This window comes from Camelus dromedarius, chromosome 12 (assembly GCF_036321535.1).
Source record: "Camelus dromedarius isolate mCamDro1 chromosome 12, mCamDro1.pat, whole genome shotgun sequence".
In the NCBI taxonomy this organism is placed as follows: domain Eukaryota; kingdom Metazoa; phylum Chordata; class Mammalia; order Artiodactyla; family Camelidae; genus Camelus; species Camelus dromedarius.
In genome coordinates, this window is record NC_087447.1 from 6,057,345 (window position 1) to 6,072,293 (window position 14,949).

The window sequence follows — 14,949 nt, forward strand, 5'->3', positions numbered from 1 at the left end:
CCAGGAGGGGCATCGGGGACTCTTCTACTGTCAGGGTTGCTGAGAAGAAAGGGGGATCTCACAGTTCAGGTCTTTGATTTCGAGACTAAAGTCATCCATAGTAGCCAAATGCTTTTCACTTGGTAGAAACATCTAGAAAACCCTCAAACAGAATATACTAAGCCATTTAGGTGTGAGATAATTCTCCCTTTGTCCCCAACTCTTACTAGCATTTCTCATAAATATTAAAATTTTACTTTGCAAATACAGATACATAACCAGATTTTTCATACTTGCTAGTACGGCTCCTGGCTGTGCAGATACCAGTGTCAAAATCAGATACCAGAAGCACTTGCGGGGGGTAGGTCTTAGCTGGTGGGAAGGCATGGGCTTCAGTGGGTCTCTCTGGTTCTTGTGGGGAACCAGGGAGTCAGGATAGACCAAGGATATTTTACTTCCTCCCAATGACTCAAAGCCCTTTCTCTGAGTAAATGCAGAGCCCGGAGAAATGGCAGGCTAATAAGCTCAAGGGGTCACCCGGCAAATTAACGAACAAGGATCGCAAAAGTAGGCCTGTGTCATACGCTAAACCACGGTCTCTCCACCTTGGCACCACTGACACCTGGGGCGGATCCTTCCTGGCCATGGGGGCATCCTATGCAGGATTTGAGCCACACCCGCTGCCCCATCACCCCCGTGGTAAGAACCAAAAATGTCTCCAGTCACCGCCAAACGTTCCCTGTGAGGCAAAACCCCTCCTTGGTTGAGGACCACTGCTCTGAGCTGTCTGCGAGACGAACCCAACACATTTTAACCAGACTCTGTGATCCCAGAGCGTGAGATGGTTCGGCTCAGAGCCACACAAAACCGGCTGCCTCCAGATTGCACAACCAGTTCATTTACACGTTGTCGATGTGAATAACCGACATTTAACAGTTCAGAATCATTAAGAACTCTTGGTCAGACTTAAGATTGAAAATGGTTTCACTCAGTTTTGGATCTTAGTGTGACAAATGAATTGAACACGTTTTAAAAAGAATGAATTGGTGCAATAACGCCCATTGGCTGGAAGGTTTTAGGATGGCCCTGCCGTCAAGCCCTCCGACAACCACAGCATCGTTTCATGGTACAGCTGCGGCCTCTGCTAGGGTCTGTAACTTGGATCGGGGGTGGCGGGCACCTGCTGGCTGCTGACTTCTCCAGGTCCTAGTCAATCCCACTGGGAGCAAACTCCTGATTCTCCAAGTTCCTATTCCTGCTCCTATAAATACTTCAGGCTCTTCTCACCCTAGCAGTGCAGAAGCTGTGTCTGTCTAATTGTGTGGCACCGAGGCAGATGCTGGCAGCCTCACGCACTGCGCCCGGGGGGTGCACACGCTCCTGTGTGCGGGGAGCGGGGGCTATCACTTTTATGAAGCACTGGTCTTCAACACCATTTTTTTGCAGTGCTATGGAAATAGCAACTTTTAGCAGCAGGCAATCTTGGCTCAAAAGTCCTCATCTGGCCGCCCCAGGTGAAGCGCTGTCAGAAAGAACCAAATTATGTTGCTACTATATGCTCAAGTCTTGGGAAACTCAACAACTGCAATAATTTGTAACAGCAGAAATTCCTTCTGGTTCTAGTGATGAACTGAATCCTCTGAAATTTGGGGAACAAAAAGGAAGATTAAGAGAAATAAATGAGTGACAATGCTAGGAAATCAAGGAAGAGAGGACAAAAGATGGGCGGCGTGTGCTCGCCTGCCTACGGATGCACCATCTCAGTATGTTTTCCGTGTACGTTCAGAAGTTCTCTGTGTAAGAGCACAGCCTCGCTCTGGAGTTCCCAAAGTGTCTTTCATACTAAAGGATTCCAAAGTTCCACACCCACATCAAGACATATGGGGCTTTTCAAAATAGAAATATCACAGAGAACCAGCAAAGCCTGAAATCTGGCCAAGGGAACCAGAATTTGAAGGACTCACTAAAAAGACATCTAGTCATTAATTTCGGGAGCCCAGAACTGAAACGGCTGTAAGAGATTATAACACGAATAGCAAAGCACCTTAGGTTTACTGCAGGCCCCCCGCGTGGTAAATCCATCCATCCATCAATCAAGCGCCATGATGGGAGGTTTTACCTGCATTCTCCCACGGGACCTTCACACTGCCTTGTAAGGCATGCCCTTTTTACATGCAATTTGTAGATGAGGACATGAAGGCTTGGTAACTGCCCAGAATCATGTAGTCAGTGGAGTGACGGAGTCAAGAATCAAACTCAGAAGTCTGAGTTCAGAGCACATGCTCTCAATCCAGCCCTCCCCTGCCCCAAATACATGTTTTGCTTAAACAGGGACCCTTAGGCCATCACATTGTAAAGACTGATACTCAATTGACTTTTGAGCTAACCGGGCTCTTATGCCGGGTTCTTTACCTTTTTACAAATAAGGCACCTGAGGCTCAGAGCATAAAGGTGATTTTTTCCTTCTAAATTTTGTAAGCCATGCAAATTGAGATGAGAAGTAGAACCTGCAGACAAATTCTATCAACCCAGAAACAGCTTCATTAGTATAAAATATTTATCTTACTGATTGAATAACAACGATCCCTAACATTTCTCGAGCGTTCGCCGTTTGTCAAGCGTGATGCTCAGTGCTTCCAGGGCATTGTCCCAGTTAATAATCAGTTGCATTGTGTTACAGGAAGGTCCTTGTTCTGCATTCCTAGGACACCGAGAGACAGCGCCCCCCGCCCCCTGGCCAGGCCCCAGGTCTCCCTCTAGAAGAGTCATCCGTTATATTTATGTTTAATATGGGATCTGGCTCTAGTGGCCAGTGGTCTGTTCACGTGGGCAGTGCTGACTCAGCAGGGCCACTCAGCAGCCCCTGTGAGAAAGAGCAGCTACAAGCCACATCCTAAACATGACTAGTCAAGTGAGGCTCTTCAGCTCCAGAGCAATGAACCAGGGCTGGGAAGGCTGAGAGTGCAGGGTCAGCAAGCAGCAGGCCTGCGGTTTCTCTGTGGAGGGATTCTCCTTGTGGGCTGCAGTTTTTCGGCCGACGTTTACTCACTAACGCCACGTGGCGCCGCTGCTCTAGGGCCAGACCATGCCTGCAGCGCCTTCAGCAGGAAGGATAAGGTAGTCGACAGCCCCACCTGGTGGCAGCAGGCAGTAAGGCAGCCCCTGAGCTGATGGTTCGCAGACAACTGGAGACAGGCGGCAGCCCTTCCACACATCGTGCTTTTCAGGGAACGGAGGGCCTCACACACTTCATATCATTTCCTTACAGTTAATACCTATTTGCAGGGAGAGTTTTATATTCCCTCTGTTAAAGCAGCAAGAGCAGGGGACTTAAGGGATTCAGTTTCTTTGAGCTACAGAAAAGACAACAGCTTTCAACTGCAAACCGCACACTGCACTAAAACCATGCATAAGCCTTCTTGCCTTTTGTCGTAAATGAGGGGAAGGATAACTTCCCAGGACTGAAGCCTTGCAGCAGCCCAGCTTCCTGCCTCTGCTCCACTGCTGGGGAGAGCCTTCCCAAGTTGGGGCAGAGCACGGTCCTGGGGTGGTGCTGGGCTCTTGGGGTGCTGTGGTAGACAGCTCCTTTTCCCTCTGCCTCACCAGGCAAGATGGAAACCTGCCCACTGAATTCTGATTTGTTGCGGGCACTGCCCCTTCTCTGAATAAAGCCCAGTAGTGTCTCCTGAACAGACGGCAGGGACTTCCTGCCCCTTTGCACCCATCCTGTCCCCAGCCTGGATGCATAATCACCACCACTGGCTGATACCACACTCCCAGCTCCCATGTGAGGGGTGGTGAGGGAGAGGTTTGGAGGCACTGTATGTTCTGGGAGATAACGCTCCAAGCCACAGCAGGAACAGACCAAACAGAACACAACCCAGCCGGAGCAAAGCCCCTGGGGCACTAAGCTCCGGCCAGCACAGCCGAGGTTGGAACAAGATGAGATTGCTCATAGGTCCCAAATGAGCCAAGAGCAGAGGGCCCAAAGTGTCAAGCCCCAAGTGTCCCCTGGTCCTGCTCCCACCCCAACAGCCACAGGTCTTGCTCACGGGGCTGGTGGTGTCCTTGCCGAGGCTGCCCTTGCTGTTGAGGCTGCCAATCTCTGTCTGTGAGCTGGACTGCGACATCCCCTCGAAGAAAGGCCTGTGGCAAAGAAGTACAGCCAGGGTCAGTGCCGCCAGGGCCCAGAACGGCAGCTCACACAGGGCCGGGTAGAGTTGCTGCTCAAGGCAGATCGACAACCCGGGCTTCAAGGATGCTGGTGAGGAGGGACACAGTAGAGGCTGGACAAGGAGGGGCCTGGACAGGAGGACTTCAGGAGAGTCCTCTCAGGGCTTCTGTCAGCTAGAGGCTCACACGATCATCTTTATCCAGACAGCTGGAGGTTCGACAAGGGTGAGGAACCAAGAGTCCCTGGTAATGGAGGGGAGGGGAGGGATGGGGGCAGAGGAGATCGCTACGGCCTAGTGGGGAGAGGTGCAGGGAGACCACATGACAGCGGGGGTCTGGGCCTCACTTGAGCTTGGGCTTTGGTGTGCTGAGGATGCTCTCGGTCTCCTCCATCTCGGGGCCACTGTCGCTGGGATTGTACATCTCCAGACTGTCATACAGCTCATCCAAGTCCTCCTCTACCTCTCGTATCTGCTCCCGGGACACATGCTCCAGCCCAAAGCCCACCTGTGCGGGAAAACAGAATCTCTGAGTTTGGGGTCCCCCATTAACAATATGGTGGACATGCAACTCCCTCCTCCTGGACAGGCACCACCAGCCTCCCTAACTAGTCCCCTTTGGGGACATACTGCAGCTTCACACTCATCAGGGCAGTCTTGGTGTCCTTTCTGGGACTCAATCCTGGGAGCAGGGATGTGGTGAGGCCACCTTCCCCTCTCAGTGTCTCCCCAACACTACCCACTGGGACTTGGCCTCGGGAAGAGAAGTGGGAGTGCTACCGTATTTCACCAAAGAATGGGCACGAGAAAACCCAGAAGACTGGAACCCTGGCAGGCTAGTGCTACCTTCCTCTACCTCCCACAGAGGGCAAAGAATTCTCTCGACGATTTTTATCTCCAGATGATTTTTATCTCCATCCTCTTTTCAGTCCGCTGAGAAGAGAGCCTGTGAAAACTGGCACCGGGCCTGCCAGAGCCTGGGGAAAAGAGTCTTTCTCGGCGGCCAGTTCTGGGCTCCCACCTCACAGGCTGCTGCTCCTGATGTTCCCCTTGGGACAGGAGGGGCAATTAAACAACAACAACAGTGTTGTGACTGACAGCCCGCACCAGTGGTTGGGTCCAACCATGCATCCTCTGCTCCAAATGCCGTGGAACCTTGGGTGCTGCGTTGTAAATCTTTCTCTTTTCAAGTTGCACAAAGCCCTCCTTTGGCTACCTTCTCACTTGGGGGTCCCGGAATCTTGACTCCCAGTGGCAACACAGAGTGTGTACCCCAGGAACAAGGCTGAGACTCAGGGAATTCCAATCCCCATCAACCTTGGGAGTAAGGGGTCATACCTCATCTGAAACTTTAAACCGCTTCAGGAGGGCCACGAACTTCTGTTTGATGTTAGGTTGCTGTAGGGACAAATTGCACGATAGTTCTCAAATAGCCCCTGCTTGTGGACAGCGATCACTTCGTGTTGGCAGAGTGATCGGGAGCCCACTTGTGTGAAGCACTGTGGGAGGAAAACATGGTGGGGAGAAAGCCCCCCACCCTGCCCCGTGACTCCCCACCAGGCATCTCCAGCTCAGCCCTTCCTCTAGTCCTTTGGAACCATGGTAACCAGGGCCCTGGGCAGGATCCCAGAGGCACCTCCAATGCAGCATTTCCCAAACAGAGCTCCTGCTCCTCTCTGTGGATTTCCACTCCTGGCTACCCAGTCACCCGGGTCTGAACCCCGAGTTTCTCCCTTCCCCTCCCCACCAGCCCTGGCTCTCTACCCTCTACCCTCTGGTCCACCCGAAACACCACTTCCTTCCTCCTTGCACCTCCCTGGGGTCACGGCACTGCCTTCAACTAACACCCCCCCAACCTAGCTTCCAGTCTTGTTCCCTGCAGAATTCATAGGGACCACTCCATGCGCAGATCCAACCATGTTACTCCCCAGATGAAAGGCCTTCACTGGTCCCTGCGCCTGGGGAACTTAAGTGTCAGCCCTGTGCTGTGTCTCCCGGGAGCTGCTTCCCCCGTCTGGGCCTCGTCCACCGCGCAACCCCACACACCTACTGAAGGGGAAACCACTGCTTAGAACTCTGGAGAACTGCACACTGTTCTGCCCCTCTGGGCCTTCACATACGGTAACTTCTGCCTAGACCGCACATTCCCCCAAATCCACTGGGTGAAGTTCTCTTTACTCTCAGAAACCCATCTCTCAGCATCTCGCCTGTGAAGCTCTCCTGCTCAGGCCGGTCACTTTCTCCTTAATGCCACTGCTGTCCCTTACCCAAAGCTCCAGCGTCAGGCTCCTGCCCTACTATGTTACGGTCACTTGTGTAGATGTGTCTGTGTCACTGGACACTGCGAGCTCCCTGAAAGCACGGACCAGACCGGGCCTTCCTTATCTCTAACCGCGGGCACAGTGACTAGCTTGTGTCCATAAGCTCTTCCTGACTCAGCGACAGACTCACCACCTGGGAATGGAAGAGACTAACTTGCAAATAAGACTGAGCTAGGCCTTCAAGAAAGGGCAGGGCTTCCAAAGGTGGAAACGGCCTTCGTAGCAGACAGTTCAGAAAACAGCCTAGAACAAAGTGCCTTTGAGCAGGAGAGAAAAATGCGTGTGTACAGGAGATGGTTCCTGGAAGACTAGCTGGTAAATGCCCGCAGTGAACAACAGCAACAAGACATCAAAGGAGCACTGAACGCCGGGCAGGTGACCAGGGAAGCTACCGAGGAGACCGTGGGAAGAGGCAAGTTATAAACCCCAGAGGCACCCATGGGAAGAAAATGGGGCCTCCTTGTGGTTACAGCGCAGGAAAAAGAAAAACTCAGCAGGAGGAGCCAGGACAGAGGGCAACCTCCAGCCTCTCCCATCCTCAGAGCACACGGGGGCACTTGAGGATGGTGACAGGCCTTCGTGGGCTTTGGAGCGCCAATCAAGGATCGGAATAATCCTTTATGCCACTCCTGAAGGTGATGGGAATCTCTGCCCTTGGCACCCTGGGCAAGCTCTGCACTAGAGTCAGGGGAAGAATGAAACCGAATCTCTTCCAAAGAGCTCCTGGCACTTTTGACTCTCCCACGGTTTGGCACAGGAACTTCACAACAGGTCACAGTTCAGCCAGAAGTTCAAGTATTAAGCGTCTCGGTCCAGGACTCTAATTCCACTAAAAGTAGTGACTCCTGAAGAAATTGTATGCAGGAGACAAAACCCCAAGGCATTTGGTCTCTAAGGTTATGAATCCATGAAGGCAGGCACTATATCTAACATTATCAAGCCTCATCCTAGCACTAGCCTATTTCTGGGAAGCTCAACAAATGATCCCAAGTGGAAATATTCCTAGAGAGGGCAGGACTCATCTGTGTAGGAACGGGGTGTCACTGGAAGGAGTTACCTGGACAGGGGAGGGAGGGTGTCTGAGCTGTTCTGCTCCCTGAGGAAGCACCCCCTGGTCCAAAGTCTACAACAAGCTTTCTCAACCTCTCTTCTATCCTAAGATAACCCGGAGCATATAACACGCTCCTATACTGCTTCTCAACAGCAGTGATTCTTAACCAGGTGCTGGCGGCGATGGAGGTACAGGGATGTCTCTGAACCCTGAGAGCACGGCCATTTGCAGATGCTAAAGAGCCCCGGGAAGTCTGAACACACCAAGCCTCCCGCCCCCAGCCTGAAAATCTCAGCTAAAACGCCCCCGGGCCCTCAGAGCTCACCCTTGTGATGGCCGAGGCTGAGGTTAGTTTCCTCCGGGTCTTCTTTACTTTCCGTAGATCCTCATCTTCATAGTACAGGTCCTACATGGGGAGGGGTGGGAATGAGGCTGGGAAAGCCCAGGAGGGCCGGGATTGCCTCTCGGATGCTTTACGTGAGGAGCCGTTACCTGCCCGTGCAGCGGGTCATCACTGCCTTCCTGCTCAGATGAGAAACTCTCCTCCTCTTCCTCAGAATAATTGTCAATATCAGGAGAACGGTCTGGAAACAGGCACCGCAGTAAGATAATCTCGCAAGGGGAAGATCTGGCCTAAAAGGCTTTGACCGGCTGGAATCATGTGCTCCTAAGGTGGAAACTCCTCCTTCCTAGGAAAGTTCTAGGTTCTCTGGGGATGCAGATTAGGGAATGGGCGCCCTTCTGACCTGCAGGGCTTCCGGACACTGCGCACATCTTACCAGACAGCTTGGACTTGATTCCCTCGTGGTCAATGGGCTGGCTGGACAGGGAGTAGATCTTGATTTCCGCCACAGGCACGGAGACGTCCTTCACATTGCTGTGAAGGCCAAGCACCAGAGCGCCTTCGTTTGGGTGCTGCATCACCTGAGGGCAGAGCAGCCAGGGAGACCTTCACCAGAGCGCCACGGAGCTGCCCACGCCCCCACCCCACCCACGTCGGCACGCAAGCCACAGGGAATGGCGTTCTGCTAACACATTTGCTTTCCATCTTCCAGATTCATGCCTACTGTTTTCTTATTGCCTGATTTTAAAACTGTCCCCAGAAGTGCCAGTCACGGGCCAGGCCACGTGCTTAAAGACAAAAATCAAAGCCTGAGGTTGAAAATGACTGTTAAGCTCTAGGACTGCATTCTTCTTTCTTTTTTTTTTTTTTTTTGCTACTTAAATAGTTTACTGAGAGTCTGTGGGCAAGGATTATACAAAATTTGTTATGATGAAACTGACTTTATGGCAAATTCTTTTTTTTTTAAATTGAAGTACCGTCAGTTACAGTGTGTCAATTTCTGGTGTACAGCACAGTGTCCCAGTAGGACTGCATTTCGGTTGAAGGCCTTCACAGAGAAACTAGTCTCCAGGCTGGGAGGGGCCTGCCTGCAGGCGGTGGTCACCTGTGTCTGGCAAGGAGGAAGGGGACCTACAGGAGAAAGCGGATGGGTGTGACACAGCCAGGGAAACGTGGCGTCCACACACTTCACCCCCCAGGCCTGATACAAAACGTGGAGAGGACAGAAAGATGGGCTGGGACTGTCTTACACTTTATTATGGCCACAACATTTTTCCTACTTAATGCACTAAAGTACAAAAGTAAGTTTTAAAGTTGATTTGTGGCCCCTTTCTTCTTCCCCTTCGTCAGGGCTGATATTTGCTGGCGTAGAGGGGAGCCACACAAACGAGCAAACATACTGAGGAGACGGGAATTAGAAACACGGGAAGGGGAAAGGCTACAGTAAGCCCAACGGTGGGATCAACTGGAATGTGAGCTCACATCCAGCTAGACAGACACAGATATGGGGCTAGAGATGACGTGACTGTAGAGGAGTGCATACGCACGTGCGTACACACACTTCCCAGCTCCACGGGCTGAGAGGGAGCAGAAGCAATGATATTGCAGTGGGGATGAGCACTCCTAGTACTCAGATCTTGGTTTCTAAATACCATTCTCCACTAAAAGGAGCCAGGGCTCTAGGGAGAATCAGTTCATTCTGATGCTAGGTCAGGGAAAGTACATGATGAGCCTGTAATATTTTGTACCAGAAAGTAAAGCCACATGTAAAGAATGAGGGGACAGATGAAAAAGGATACAGGAACCAGCTTGAAGGGGCTCCCATTGGCCAAATTCAAGATAATTTGAGCATCAAAATAAATAATGATAAAGCAGACTAAACCCCACTGAATTTAAACAAGAATCCACAGGTCCATAAATGACACAAAGAAATGAATCAATCAGTAAAAGAAGAAGAAGGGAAAGCTCTCCCCTGCAGCAGAAAGCCAACTAATAAATACAGGAGGAATGGTGGGACTGGAAATTCACTGTTTGGCGAGCATCGAAGTAACAACTGACTCAGGTAAGAATCATTAATAGAAGCTAAAACTAGTTGGTGAAGATATGAAGAGAAAAGAGATTGTTAAACAGTCTCAAAACATCTCCCTGCACAATGTTTTTCTCATTGGTAAGAACAAAATATGTATTAATTAACTTTATATTGGAAGTCCTGGCACCACCATCCTAAATTAACCATGTGATAAGAGGCAGCCTCACCAGTAACAGAACAAATTAACATGGCGCGCTGCCTGCATCACTGCTGTGGATGTGCTGCCCACAACGTGGAAGCTGAATCTCATCTTCAGAAAACATCAGACAAACCCAAACAGAGGAACGTTCAATAAAGTTACCAGCTTGTGCTCTTAAAAAATGTCAAGGGCATGAAAGACAAGGAAAATCTGAGGACAGATCAAGGGAGACTAAAGAGACAAGACAATGAGATGCAGCCTGGAATCCTGGATGAAATCCTGGGCCCATAAAGGACGTCACTGAGACACCTGGCACAACCCGAACAGGGGCTGCAGATGGTAGTCTGTGTCACTGTTAATGTCCTGACCTTTATGGTGGGTGGTGTGCACATGGGAGGGTACTCCTAGTTCTAGAAAATTAACAGGGTGCATGTCAATATGCAACGGGGCGTCACGTCTGCAACCCACTCTCAGCGGTTCAGGTAAAAACAACATGAATAACGTAAACACAGGAGAGAATAATAAGGCAAATACGTTAGAAGAATCGTATGAAGGGTTACGTATGAAGGATACACTGAAGAATCCGGGTGAAGGGTACATGAGGGTTCTTTATAGTTCTTACAACTTTTCTGTAAGTTTGGACTGTTTAAAAAAAAACGTTTAGGAAAAAACTTCATGAGTGACAAGTACTTGATAAAAAGAGGCATGTCCTGAATTTCTGATAAAAGAATTAACTTGTAACATAGACTAAAACCCCGGCCAGCAGGCTGGGAAAGTCACTGGTGGGGCTGGTGTCCCGCGGGCTCTGAAAGGCCGGCTGTCCAGGGGCCGCGTGCTCTCACCTCTGCCATGTTGATGAGCCCCACGGCCAGGGTCTTATAGCCCAGGATGGTCCGGTTCTTGTAACGCTTTCTCCTCTGCAGCATGATCTGCAGCTTGTTGGCATCTCGCTTCAGGAAGTGAGGGTACTGCCAGGTACAAAACAGAGCCAAGCACAGTTAGCAGGTGACTGGGTCCTTCGTGGGTCCTGGTCCTGCTGGAGGATGCACATCACTGTCTCCCGTCTGTACAAGGGGGTGATCGGGTGAGGGAAACGCCTGGCTCTGCTCGGTGCCTGGCTTCCACTTTACTGCTCGGTGGTCCACACGCGTTCAGATAACTGTCTCTTTCCTTGCCGGGTGATCAAGTGTCTTCTCCGTGTGCTTCAATCTGGGCCACTGGGGTTATGATGAGGGACAGACACACCAGGAGGGGTAAGGAGGAGAAGGGAAGGGATGGAAGTTGCAATATGGGGGCAAAATTAGCCTGAAGGAGCACCCTCCCTGGGGGCGGGGTGCAGTGGATCATGGAGGAGGGATGACGGGGCTGAGTGTGGTGGGAGGTGGGCTCACAGCCCTGACCAAGGCAAGGGGAAAGAAGAAGGGGGTGTGGTGTACTTTTCAGCAGCCTCTCTGGTTCTCGGTGCCCTCGCTGAGGCTGCCCCAGTGACTTCTCTGGCCTTCCAGGCCGGCCATTTTAGGTGACTTTAATTCACTGGGCTCTGGCTGCTCTCAGATAAAACAGTCCCCAGACTAAGGGACTATTTGACCAGGCTGGACATGGCATATTAATGACCTAAGACTGAGCAGATTCTCACCTGGAGGGAGAAGGTTAACTGGAGCTCTGTTTCCGCCAGTCCACTTGCTGGAAGGATGATCTCGTTGGAGCGAAGAATCCTTTTTGAACCCTGAAACCAAGAAAAAATAGGTCAATATTGTATCATCAAAAGTCAGACCAAAATACTACGTTTGCTGACAACTTCTAAACTCTACAAATTTATAATCAGTTTCTGTTGTACTCAACTGAAATCAAGCCACTACCATAGATACGGTTTTATATGCATTATGCTGTCTGTTACAAAAGGTTATCACATAAAAATGATTTGTTATTGCATTTGAGTTCTCCTCTCCCAACGTTCCTGGGGAAGAGGCAGCAGGTGTCAGCATCCCCAGGCATGGCGGACCTCCCCACGCTCACCTCGGCCTCCCTCTTCCTGTCACTTCGGATCCTCTGTCCTGTTTTGGGGCCTTTCCACATGCGTTTCTCTCTTCCCAGATGCTCCTTCATGCTTCTGTACACCGCTGACCAACTCACCTTCCCAGTCTCAGCTTAGACTTAATTTTTCCAGGAACTTCTCCTCCCCTTGCCCCCGGCTAAACCTAACACTGGGTTAGACATGCTAGTGTTTTTAGCTCTTAAAGCAAATAAAGTTGGGCTAAACTATTCTTAAATGTAACAAGAGATCGGCAGGAGGGCCTGAGGAATGCCAGTAAGTATGTGTAAATTACTTTTTTAAAACTGAGGTTTAATTTAACACAGTGAAGTACCCACGTCTCCAGCTCACAGATCGATGAGTTAATAAAAGTACATACCTGTGTAACCCACATCTGTACCAAGACGTAGAACATTTTTATTACTCCAGAAAAATGCCAGGTGACCCCTCCCTCCCAGTCAGTCCTGCACCACTGTCTCAGAGGCAAGCACTGTTCTGATTTCCCTCACCACAGGTCAGGTTTCCTGTTCTAAAATTCCACATAATTGGAATCATACATTATGTCTTATTCTGGTCAGGCTCCTTGTCCAATGTAACGTGTCTGAGGTTCACAGTTTGTTGCGTGTGTCAGAAGAACATTCCTTTTCATCACTGAGCAGGAGTCTGTCCCATGAACCCACCACACACTGTTTATCCATCCTCCTGTTGCTGAACATTCACGTGTGGGGCGTTTCTAGTTTTTGGCCATTATGGCCAAGGCTGCCATTCGTGTACCAGTCTGCCTGGACATGATTTCTTTTCCTCAGGTAAACACCTAGGAGAGGAGCTGCTGGGTTGCACGGTAGCCAAGTATGTAGCTTCACGAGAAACTGCCAGACCGATTCCAAAGCCGTAGCTGCAGCACTGCACGTCCCCACCAGCACTGGGTGTGGTCTGCCCTGGATGCACGGATTGCAACGGGCACGCATGAAGGAACATCACTGTGGCTGCAATTTGCATCTCCTGATGACTCGTAACTTGTAAACTTCTCAGCAGTTTATTGGTCACTTGCAAATCTCCACTTACGAGGTGCCTGATCAAACTTCTCTACCCATGTTGGGTATCTTGCTACTCAGTTCTAAGTTTTTTATTTATACAAGAAATTATCAGATATATGGATTGTAGATATTTTCTTGTATTGTTTGACGGGGAGGTCATTAGGTTTCTTCCTTGATTTCCGCTTAGAGGAGGTACCGGGGATTGAACCTGGGACCTCTTGTGTGCTGAGCACACGCTCTACCACTTGAGCTATACCCTTCCCCCGGATTGTAAATATTTTCTTGCCCACTCATCTTCTTGATGGTATCTGTTGACGAAGTATTTCATTTTGATCTAGTCAACTTTATTAATATTTTTTTCTTTTTATAGTTAATGCATTCTGGGTCCTAGCTAAGAAATCTTTGCCCATTCCAAAGGTTGTGAAGTTATTCTGCTGTACTGGAGTAGATATTCTGCTATGTTTTCCTTTAGAAGTATAAACATTTTAGTTTTAACTTTAAGGTTTCTTACCCATTTCTAATTTTTGCTTTTATAAAATACAGATTTTGTATAATGCAGGAAGGAAAACCTCCTAAATGAAGCATTTCACAAAGTCTTTGTGAAACATTATATACATGCATGACTGGGGACATTGTGCTATACACCAGAAACTGACACATTGTAACTGACTGTACTTCAACAAAAAAAATAATAGCATTATATTATACCAACTAAAAATAATACAGGAAACTCTGCCTTATGAGTTAGATAATGGTTACCTCAGTTACAAACAAGAGTCTTGACAAAGTTTTCACCTGAATTTATTTAGGCTCTTTTGATTTAAGAAATCTCTGGAAAATGAATCTCAGAAATGCTAAGAAACCAAGATGTGCTTTATATATAACAGTGGTTTTCAATCAGGGGTAGGAGACATTTGGCAATGTTTAGAGGTATTTTTGGTTGTTACAATAGGGGTGTGTGTGTGTGTGTGAGAGAGAGAGAGAGAGAGAGAGAGAGAGAATTCTAGAGGGCAGAAGCCAGGGCTGCTGTGGACCAGCCCACGATGCACAGGAGAACCCCCTCAACACTGCTGAGAAACCCTGCACGGCGGAAACCTGATCTCCCCCAAAGACACTGCTTCCTGGGCAGCCCTCAGGCTGCGTTCCTCCCATCACCCACAGACCACTAGGCTTGGAGGTGGGGCAGTGTCCTCTCTGTTCCTTGTCGGCAGCTGCAGAATGTTCTCCCTTTCACCTCCTCTAAAACGCCCCCTTTGAGTAGACGCTGTTAGTTTACCCTCTGTTCCTTGCTGGTGCTGTCGTCTGTAACTGCCAGCATCCCGGCTCACTTCTGGATCTTAGCTCTTCTCTCGCTGTTCCTCTCCCCGGCACTACTCCCATGGTAATGCTTTAGGATTTCAACACACTCACTTGCCAACACCCAGGCCTCTAGACCCCAGGATTCCCCTTTTCCAGTGACCGTGCCCTCACCCCTGTCTGAGCCACTCACCCACATGACCATACTCTGACCTCATCATAACCAGTAATGACGACCAATACCTAATCCAGTTTCACGCATCAGCACTTCCTATCTTTCCAGCTCTGGTTTGTCAACAACAGTAATCCTTCAAATCCACCAGGCCTACAAACCCATCGATCCTCCCATTGTTTCACTCTTCCTCATGCCCCTGCTGTCCCCTCTTTCCTCTTGGTTCAGCTGAAATGCCACAGTCGATCTTTGTAAACGCTTCCTTGCACACCCTTAGCGCCTCTGCCCCACCACAGTTCGGCCATGCTCGTTAATAAA

The 14,949-nt window shown here is 49.7% G+C and overlaps 1 protein-coding gene across 5 annotated transcripts in view; it reads right to left on the bottom strand.

The window, feature by feature from the left end:
• The window catches only part of PACS1 (phosphofurin acidic cluster sorting protein 1), a 130,545-nt gene that overhangs the window by 13,824 nt on the left and 101,772 nt on the right, over positions 1-14,949 (bottom strand). For all 5 annotated transcript variants that reach the window (XR_010383295.1, XM_031447918.2, XM_064492106.1 and 2 more), the window contains exons 3-10: positions 11,731-11,820; positions 10,937-11,062; positions 8,303-8,447; positions 8,016-8,107; positions 7,849-7,929; positions 5,490-5,549; positions 4,499-4,659; positions 4,032-4,125 (exon numbers count right to left, since the gene is read on the bottom strand). Coding sequence is in view for 4 of the 5 variants with exons in the window: in XM_031447918.2 (XP_031303778.2) it covers positions 4,032-4,125; positions 4,499-4,659; positions 5,490-5,549; positions 7,849-7,929; positions 8,016-8,107; positions 8,303-8,447; positions 10,937-11,062; positions 11,731-11,820 (849 nt within the window). In the remaining variant the exon portion in view is untranslated. The remainder of the gene's footprint in view (positions 1-4,031; positions 4,126-4,498; positions 4,660-5,489; positions 5,550-7,848; positions 7,930-8,015; positions 8,108-8,302; positions 8,448-10,936; positions 11,063-11,730; positions 11,821-14,949) is intronic.